The sequence below is a fragment of the Malania oleifera genome, chromosome 4 (assembly GCF_029873635.1).
Source record: "Malania oleifera isolate guangnan ecotype guangnan chromosome 4, ASM2987363v1, whole genome shotgun sequence".
Classification (NCBI taxonomy): Eukaryota; Viridiplantae; Streptophyta; class Magnoliopsida; order Santalales; family Ximeniaceae; genus Malania; species Malania oleifera.
The window spans coordinates 5,803,030-5,812,710 of NC_080420.1; the positions used below are offsets into that span (position 1 = coordinate 5,803,030).

Sequence of the window (9,681 nt, forward strand, 5' to 3'; positions counted from 1 at the left end):
AATATGAGTTGATTTCTAAAACTCTTGAACCTCAACTTTTCCAGAATAATTGAGAATGGTATTTTAGATCTTGAAAATAATTTGAACTTTGTAATGTTATAGCTATCTCTTGCCATGATATACGTAATGAATTCAAGTTTTCAATTTTTGAATTGTCTGCAAGTCGTTTACAAATTGTATTTGTTTGTTTGCTTGTTTGTTGGGCGAGAAGAAGCACACGTTTGCTACTTTTCACGATTTTATTGACTATAAGTGAAGTTTAAACTAATAAAATATAAGTATACAGAAATATAAAATATGGAATGCCATATTTTGTATTCTTTTAGCTTTTAATAGAATTTTTGTTATCCAAAAAATAAATATAGAATGTTGATGTGTTAAACAAAAACAAATTTGCACAAGTTTAAACTAATAAATCATAGGTATAAAGAAATATAAAAATATAGAATGCCATTTCTTGTACTCTTAGCCTTTAATGGGATTTTCATTATCCAAAAAATAAATATAGAATGTTAATGTGTTAAAAAAGGACAAAATTGCATAGCAATAGAATGTATTTTTGTTTTCAAAATTAGGTGTAAGAAAAACACAAAAAAAAAAAATGAAATAGAATTGAAAGATCAAAGAATATAAGCATATGTAATTTAATGAGAAAAAATGTCATGGAAAATAAGCCTAAAAATTAATTTCTTATTTATAACAAAATTACTAAGTAAAACAACTTAAAATTGAGTTTCTAAGCTTCAATAAAGGAAAAAGAGAAAAAAAATGCAAAGGACTCAAGAACATATTTTAGTCATTCATAGCCAATCTAACACTGTAACGCCTTGTAACGTCCTGCAACGGACTATAACAGTCTGTAACAGCTGTTATGTGACTGTAATGTACCATAACAGCCATTAGGAGGACCTCCAAGATTTCGCCAACGGCGGACTCCAACTCCCTCCACCCCAACATGGATCCCAACAGCAGGTTCTCTCCCTAAACCCTCAGATATTCCATAGCCTGCACCCCTTGTCTCCCTTCTGCCGCCCAACATCTCCCTCTCCAATGCTGAATATGTCCTCTCCCTTCTCCGCACCTGTCCCACTCCCCTCTCCACCATCATTGTCCTCGTCCCAGCTAAACCCTCTGTTTCTCCAACTGTTTTCTCTTTGCTCTGAACCTCACTACCTACCTTCACTCGCTTGCCATCCTCTGCTCCGGTGATATTGCTTTCATCCTCATCCCTTTCACCCTCCACTTTCCCACCCTCTACTTAATACTCCTTTCATCAGCATCGTCCCCCCTTTCCACGGAGTTTGAGATCTCCCATCTCATCTGCCTGTGAAATCCAAAGGTGTAAACAATGTACGCTCTCAATAAAATTCAAAGAATAAGAGAAAGGGGGTCATGGACTGTCTTGTTGCCAAAAACGGTGGAGGCTCCACCGAAGCTGGTGATAGGCTTTCCAGAAAAGTCAAAGCAATGTCCAGGGAGCTGGGCCGTCTGATATATATATTTTTTCCCCATGGCTATCAGAAACAAGGGAGGGAGTAGGGCTCTCCCACCTGTTTTCTTTAATTTGGGAATTATTACATTGAAGATAATTGCACAACCATGCTACCCCCATCGTGTTGACCACCTTAGAAATGTCCACAAGTGTTAGGGTTAGTGTGCTACTGTTCTTCAATAATAATAGGGGCTTGATGAAGCAGTGGCACATTCCTGTTCAAAGCTAACTAAATTGATGAGTGGGCATTGTGGGAGGCTGACTGGGATGCCAGGGCACCTCTTCATCTCCCATCAAGTGCTCCTAATGGGCGTTAGGTTTTGAATCGAACTGGATCAATTTAATGGTGACAATCACAACCCATACCATATGCATCATAAATAAATGGATTAGGACACACCATGTAATTATATGGGTCATAAATGGGTGACCAAATGACCAATTTAGACCCAATGTACATAATTTTGTAATCATGGACATCTTGGTTTGAATATGTGCATAGTTATGCTATTATATATGTACATAATTAGTTTGGTTTGGCTATCCAAACCAATTATTAATATGCATGTGTGTACATAATTACGTAATTGGTTCGGTTTAGATATGTCATTGTCCGTAGTTATGTGGGTATGTAATTATAATATTAGTTACAAATATCAATTAAAATTAAATTGCATAATTACGTAATCAATATTTGTAAGTTGGAAATCTATGTACATAATTTTATAATTATGGACACCTTCAAATATGTACGTAACTATGCAATTATGAATGTATGCCATTGGTTTGGTTCAATTATTCAAAGCAATTAATATGCATGCATGTATGTAAATAATTACGTAATTGGTGCGGTTTAGATATGTCCATTATTATATAGAAATGTAGTTATAGTATTGGTTACACCTATCAATTAAAATTAAACTACATAATTACATAATCAATACCATAATTTTGAAATCTATATGCGTAATTTCATAATTATAGACACCTCAATTCAAATATGTACATAATTATGGAATTATGAGTATGCATTTGGTTTGGTTCAATTATTCAAACAATTAATATGCATGCATGCATGTATGTAATTACAATTCGTAATTACGTAATTGCACAATTACGTACATATTTTAAACCTTCAAAGATGGCAGGACGACGTGGCAATAATAATGTTTGAAGCTATAAGTTTCACGTAATATTCAACCATTGGTTTTTCATATGTTTCAAAATGAAATGAGTAAATGGGTTGACCCATGTTTAAATGGGTAGGGTCAAACATTTTATATAAATGGATCTTAAATGGGTAACTAGGTCACAAATGACCCAACCCATTTTGACCTACCCACCTTGACCCATATCCACCCATTTAACATATCTAGATCAATTCTAGAACTTGAGTGCATGAATTGCATCAAATTGAAGTTCAATAACCAAATTGAAGTTAAGTGACATGTTTGGTGACCAAATTTGCAAGTAAACCCATTAAGGCTTATTTGATTGAGTGTTATTGGTAGAGTTAACACTAACAATATGTTGCAGATTAGGAGGTCTTCTAAGGCTTTATGCCTGAAATTGTGTTTTCTTTGTTTTGATAGTTTTGGATCTGCCTCTCATTTGCTTTTGTGTTGTTCTTTTTCCTGGAAGATTTGGAGCAATCTTGTTGGGGGTTATTTGGGAAAGTTGGGTGTCTCGAGTTGGAGAATATGGTGGCCATTTCTTTTTTAGGTCTCGAAAGGAGTAAAGACAGATAAAACTATTGGAGTTGTGGGCTGTATTCTGTGTTGTGAGGTTTTTGGTTGGGAAGGAACACCTGTATTTTCAATGGGAAGAAGACTTATATCGATAGGCAGTTATAGCCTGTGGAGGCCTTTTCCTATCTTCCTCGCCCTTGGTAATGAAACTGCACTTTCAGGTTGGTCCTTTCACCTGGTTGCCATCCACAGGGGATAAGGCCTTTGGCTTTTGGTTTGGAATATGATTCAGTATTTGGCTTCAGTATTGCTGTTGTTGCTGGTTGTTTCAAGGGTTTGTCTTTCCAAGATGTTCTGTGTGATTGGAGTGCTGTTTTCTATTAAGATTTTGTTTTCTTAATTTTGTTCTTTTGTTCCTTTTAGTTTATGCATTCTTCCTCTTTTAATCCGTTCTCTTTAGATCCAAAAAATATGTTGTTTCATGCAATTTTTCTTATTTCCAAAATAATGGCTCTCCGCATTTTGTTATTTTGGGTTCATTGTTGATGCTGCTTCTCTCACAGGGAAAAAGGTCGGTACCGGTATGCTGGTCAATGGAAGCATAGCAGAATGCATGGTTGTGGTGTGTATCAAGTCAATGAACGCATCATATATGTAGGTGCAGGATAGATAACCCATCTTCATAGGGGCTAAATCTGAATAGCTAATACTGTTTTTATTATTTTTTATAGACTATGCATGTGATAGTTCTATTAAAAAACTGTGAACAATAAATCTATAAATTCTCCGTAATTTTCTACTTGAGAACTGTGCTTTCTTCTAACCCGTTCCATTATCAACTGTAAGATGGAGCCAGCTTAGCTCATCATTAGCTATTATGGGCCTTCCTTGAAGTTTAACATTTGGCATGTCTTTCAACACATTGTCAAATAGTTGTGGAGGACCACTTGTTTCTCCTACAACACAGAGTCCTGTTCCAATCATTAGAATGGCATGCATGTTGCCTGCATTAAACTATTCATTAACAGCAGGGATGATGGGCATTAAACATGAGGATAATGTCTATGATGTAGATTATCTGTCTTTTTTGGTACTCTTCTCCCAACATCTTTGCCCAGTCCAACTTCAGCTACTGGCAAATTTTGTATGCAGGGTAGGTTCTATTTCGGAGAGCTACTGGAGGAGGATACTTATGGCTGTGATGAAGATACTTCAGCAGTATTACAATTTTCATCATCTGATATATTCTGTTTTTTTTTTTTTTTAATTTTTCAATTGATATTTTATTTATTTTTTATTTTTATTGACAATAACACATCCTGTCGGCCAATGTGTTTCTCTTACATTATGTTGTATCAGCTGCATGCAGGTATAGCAGATGTAGCTGCTGCTAAAGCTCGAATGTTTGTTAACAAGCCTGATGGAAGTATGTTTCTTTTTTGTCCTGAGCAACTATTGTTTTAAAAAAAATAAAAATAAATAACTAATAATTGTGAGCTGTTGCAAAGCATGTACCATTTAGAAACTGGAAAATTGTTGCTGTGAATGTAGTTGAGGTGATTACTTAGGGTGGAAATTCGATGCTATGTGGAGGCTGTGGAGCAAGGATAGTGCAAACTTGGTTGTGCATTTTTTTTTGGGAAATATTGTCTTCATTCTAAAGGCAAATGTACATCAGGTGGCCTAGTTATGAGTCTGAACATTTCATGGCATCTCATTTAATGCGTGCTACTGGGACATTTGCATCATTGCATGTCATATAGGGATGGAGTGTTAATTGTGCTTTCCAGGATCTGTGCACAATTTATTGTTTTTTTACATAGCATTTAAATTGCTTCATCTTTTTTACTTGCAGTTGCATAGAAAGGGCACGTTTGGAATTTTGATAAATGACTTTGGGCTGTGTTTAGTTAGACTTATCGGAATTTGTGTTATGCTGAATTACAGTTCATTAGAATTTAAAAAAAAATAATCAAGTTTTGTTGCTTGGATTGACCTTGAAATTCATTTGGAATTGCTCTAAAAACCATTTTTTAAAATTATGTCATAATTTCATTTTGGAATTGAATTGATCTCTAGAGTGGCTATGATTTTCTAGTTCCAATTATTAAATATTGGATAGGTGGAATTGATTGGTTTCAATGACGTCATCATACAATGCTATAGGCTTGGGCAAATTAAAGGCTATATGAAAGATGACCATTGATGATTGTCTTAATAAATACTCAACTTGGAGAAAAATTATTTCTTTTTCTATTTATGTGGAGGCTTCTTTTTGAAAATAGGATCATTATACACCTCCCATTCACCTCATTAATTGCAACACTTTTGAGTACATTGTAGTTGCCTAGCACTTACTAAGCTGTGTGATACACGTCTAATCCAACAGTATGGATGCATTTTTTTTCCTCATGATTTATTTTCCATTTGGACAAATTGGAGATTTGTAAATGTTAGAAATGTTGATATACCTATGTTCCTGATGGTTAAATGTAGATATATCTATGATCCTGATTGTTTTCCTTTTTATGCTTCATTTGCTTTACTTATGTAGTGGTTAGAGAAGAAAAGGGTCTATATAGTGATCCTCAACATCCCTATTTATACGAGGAGGATGATGTGTGGATGGCACCAGGCTTTATAAACCAGTTTTACGAAGTAAGTTAAATTTTATTTGGACTCTTATTGAATTATTAGAAGATGCAAGTAATGAGAAATGAATTTGCACAAATGGCAGGTCCCTGATTATTGGAAAACATATGTGCATGAGGTGGATCAGGAAAGGGAAATGTGGTTGAACTCCTTCTATAGAGCTCCTCTAAGACTACCCATGCCTGCAGAACTTGAACATTGGTGGTCAAAAGGTATTAATGATCTCGTCTTTTTTACTCTTGTAGGGGTCTGCTCATGCCAGGTTAATGATATGATTGGAACTTTGAATGTTCTATCCAAAAAAATGTTATGGTTGGACGGTTACCTTGGTGGACAACATCACTTGACCTTTTCTGTGTTTCCCTTGCACCAGGATTTAAACTTGGTTTAGTTTCCTGAAAGAACTAGAAGGTTAAAAATGCTTGAACAGATAAATAAAATTCTTGACGCAGTTTTCTGTAATGGAAGATGAACCATACTTATTCTGTGCCAATGAAGGTTACCTTGGTTTTCATTCATGTTTTGCTGCTTGTTGAGTTTATCAGTGTTTGAATTTATGGTGCTGCTGTAAACATATAAACACAGAACCATGGTCAGTGCTCCAAAAACTCCCCACACCCACCCCCACCCCCAGCGGTGCCATGTCTCCAATAACTGGAAGAGACCCTTTCCCTCCGTCGTGTTGTAGCTGAAATGGAGGATAAAAAGAGAAATTTGAATTGAATCTTGGTAGCCTTCTGAGCTCAAATTTTGTTAACATTTCGAGTTTCTTCTCTTCCCTCTGTCAGCAAGGAACAAGCAATAGCATCTTCAATTACAAAAGCAGAAGATCTAGAAAGAAAAGTATCTTCTTATGGTTTCTCGTTTAATTTTATTTCAAATTTTTTTATGGTTGTCAACTTAAAGGAAATATGTTCCTTTTTTCCCTCCCATCTTTTTGTGACCATAAATATGCTTGTTTATGTTGAGAATTTCACTTGTGAGTTTGTCTCACATTGAAAAAATTAAGTAGATGATGGATGCTTATATACATGATTGGGTCCAAAAGACCCAATAGACTTAAGCTTTTAGGTCAAGTTGGTGCTCACTCATGTGTATCAAGTCTACCCATGGACTCCTCTGGCGCTAACAAGTGGTATTAGAATCGACAGTTTGTAACTCTTAGTAAGCGACATTATAGAAAAAGTGGAGGCGGGAGGCTAATTTTTCTGACGTGCTAATAGTTGGAGGACTAAGTGTGTGACCGAGGCTAATAAGGATCATCTAATCATGGAAGATGGATCCGAATATAGTCAAGACGTGGGAGATAGGATTGGTTCGGAGGCATGTGGAATGCAATCCGAGGCACGTAAGGCGCGGTGTCAAGGCCCACTTGAGCCATTGTTGGAGAATTGAGTTTACTCCCATAAGAGAGACGGTTTCCGTTCAAGGGAGAGTAATTGAAACTCACAAGTGAGGGGGAGATAGTTGAGAATTCCATTTATGAGTTTGTCCCATATTGAAAAAATTGAGTGGATGATGGGTGCTTATATACATGGTTGGGCCCAAAACCCAATAGACTTCGGCTTTTGGGTCAAGTTGGTGCTCACCTATATGTATCAAGTCTACTCATGGACTCCTTGGGCGTTAACAGTTTAATGTCCTTTTGTGATAAGATTAACTTAGATCTTCCATACCCTGCCCCAATTTTTTGTCACCTGAATGAGGTATCAAGTGGTTTAAGATGTTTTGTTCATGTCTTGTCACACAGTTGTCATGAGCCACTAGCAGCTTTTGGAGCAAAAGAAACACAGAAAATGCGAAGTATACTGGTCATTTTCACTTGAACAATTAAGTTGTTTGGCATTTAATATTTTCTCTATTCTGGTTTCACTTGTCGTGCTCTTTTGTTAGTGCTCACATTTTTTTTTCTTAAATCTGCTGCTGGCTGTGTCCAGGTCTTTTTTAGTGGATATTTTTTTTTCACTTGATTTATATAATGTTGTTTCATCAGATGAGACCCCAGAATTTATTCTCATTAACAAGGAACCAGAGCCTGATCCTGAAGATCCATCAAAGCTCATATATACTGAAGATCCCCTCATTCTACACACACCAACTGGACGGATAATTAATTATATTGAGGATGAGAAGCATGGGGTTCGGTTATTTTGGCAGCCACATCTGAAAGATGGTGAAGATGTGGACCCAGAGAAGGTTCAGTTCCTCCCCCTTGGGTTTGATGAATTCTATGGACGAGGTGGAATTGTGGAGAAGGAGACCATATGGAAGCGTTTGATAAAAGCTGTGGAGAATGCATCCAAACCAATGTGTGAAAAAATACAGAAATGGGTTGAGGAGAAGAAGAAAGCTAGTGAGATGAAGATAAGGGTGATAGAAAAAGAGCTTGAATTAGTGGAGGCAGAACTGTGCCTGGAGGAGGCCATGCAAGACTTGGAAGAGGAATTGAAAATGAAACAGAAAGAGGAAGAGAAGAAAATGGAAATGGGTTTGGTGGATGATGAAAGTACTTCTACTTCTGAACTGGCCAAGATAGATGAAAAAACTTCATTTCAAGAGGAAGAAGAAGAAAAGGGGGAAGAGGAAGATGAAGATGAAGATGACGATATCGCACCATCGAGCTTTGGGTCTGTTGGCCGAGACACGGACCAAAAAAAGGATCAGAATGGGAAAAAGCCTGGGAATTTTCCTTTTGCCACATCTTCATTGTCATTCGCTCCTAGCTTTGTTTTGACGGTCAGTTCTACAGTCCCTGAGATTCTTTGTTAAATTCCAGTCTTCATGACCAAGTATTGAACACGGGCTGAAGTCAAACTTGATGTGAAAATCCAGCTCATTTGATTTGGAAACATATTTGTTTGTTTTTGTTTTTTCATGACTTTTTTTCTTGTTTCACCATTTTGTGTGAACCTGGAAACTGATTTCATTTCTTAAGTAATTAATTTTCTGTTTGCCTCTTGGAGAATCTTGTAAATACATTTTTTTTAATCCTTGGATTTGCAGGTTCCATCAAGGTTACAACAATCATTTATGTCGTGGAGAGGGGGAAAACCACTACCTAAGGCTCCTAGTTTGTGTACTCAAAATCCCGTTCGCTGCTCGGAAGCATTTGACTCTGTGAATTTCCCTCTTGCACAGGGCCGCTGTGGAATCTTGAGAGCTGCAAAGCAACCCCGTCATAAATTTAGGACAAGAAATGAGAGGATGACTCAGTTGCATGCATTGTCCCGGCAATTAATGGGTTTTTCATTTCCTGTAGAGCCCAAAAGAAGCCTAGAAAGGTATAAATCACTCAGCCATAGCCAGCAGCATGCAGTGCCAATAATAGATTCATACAATATACTGTCCTTGCATACCCCTACATATAATCTGGAATCATATACAAAAACTACTATATATTGATCTCTGTTGCCTCTCAAGACGTGTATCAAGAGTTAATGGCTTGTCATACTATTCTGTTGGCCAATTTTGTTGCATGTATTTTGTCCTGCCTGTCTAAACTGAGCAATGACACTGAAAATTTTTAAAAATAAAAATAAAATGTTAAGTTTTCTGGTTCCATTTAAAAAGGGAACTTGATTAGGATTTTTCAGTTTAGACCCTGTATTGGGATTTGCATGGATTCGGATAGATTATAATATAAAATTTTATTGAGTTTTGCATAAATTGACATAATTTTGAAACTTGAAACACAACCTTAGAGTTATGGAGAGGAATATTACAATCCCTTAACTAAAAACCAATATGAATTTTACACGAGCAAATCAGTAAGTTGAAACTCAAATTTCATGTAAGTGGTTGTAATGAGTTTGTATATGACTTGCTCTTTTATAGTGGCAATCAACTTCA

The 9,681-nt window shown here is 36.4% G+C and overlaps 1 protein-coding gene across 1 annotated transcript in view; it reads left to right on the forward strand.

Moving 5' to 3' along the window:
* LOC131153588 (protein TIC 100) overlaps positions 1-9,401 on the forward strand; it is a 29,098-nt gene extending 19,697 nt beyond the window's left edge. Inside the window, exons 5-11 of the mRNA XM_058106002.1 lie at positions 3,744-3,834; positions 4,333-4,398; positions 4,540-4,606; positions 5,735-5,838; positions 5,918-6,044; positions 7,826-8,568; positions 8,836-9,401. Of these exons, the coding sequence (XP_057961985.1) occupies positions 3,744-3,834; positions 4,333-4,398; positions 4,540-4,606; positions 5,735-5,838; positions 5,918-6,044; positions 7,826-8,568; positions 8,836-9,234 (1,597 nt within the window). The 3' untranslated portion in view covers positions 9,235-9,401. The remainder of the gene's footprint in view (positions 1-3,743; positions 3,835-4,332; positions 4,399-4,539; positions 4,607-5,734; positions 5,839-5,917; positions 6,045-7,825; positions 8,569-8,835) is intronic.
* The last annotated feature ends 280 nt before the right edge of the window (positions 9,402-9,681 follow it).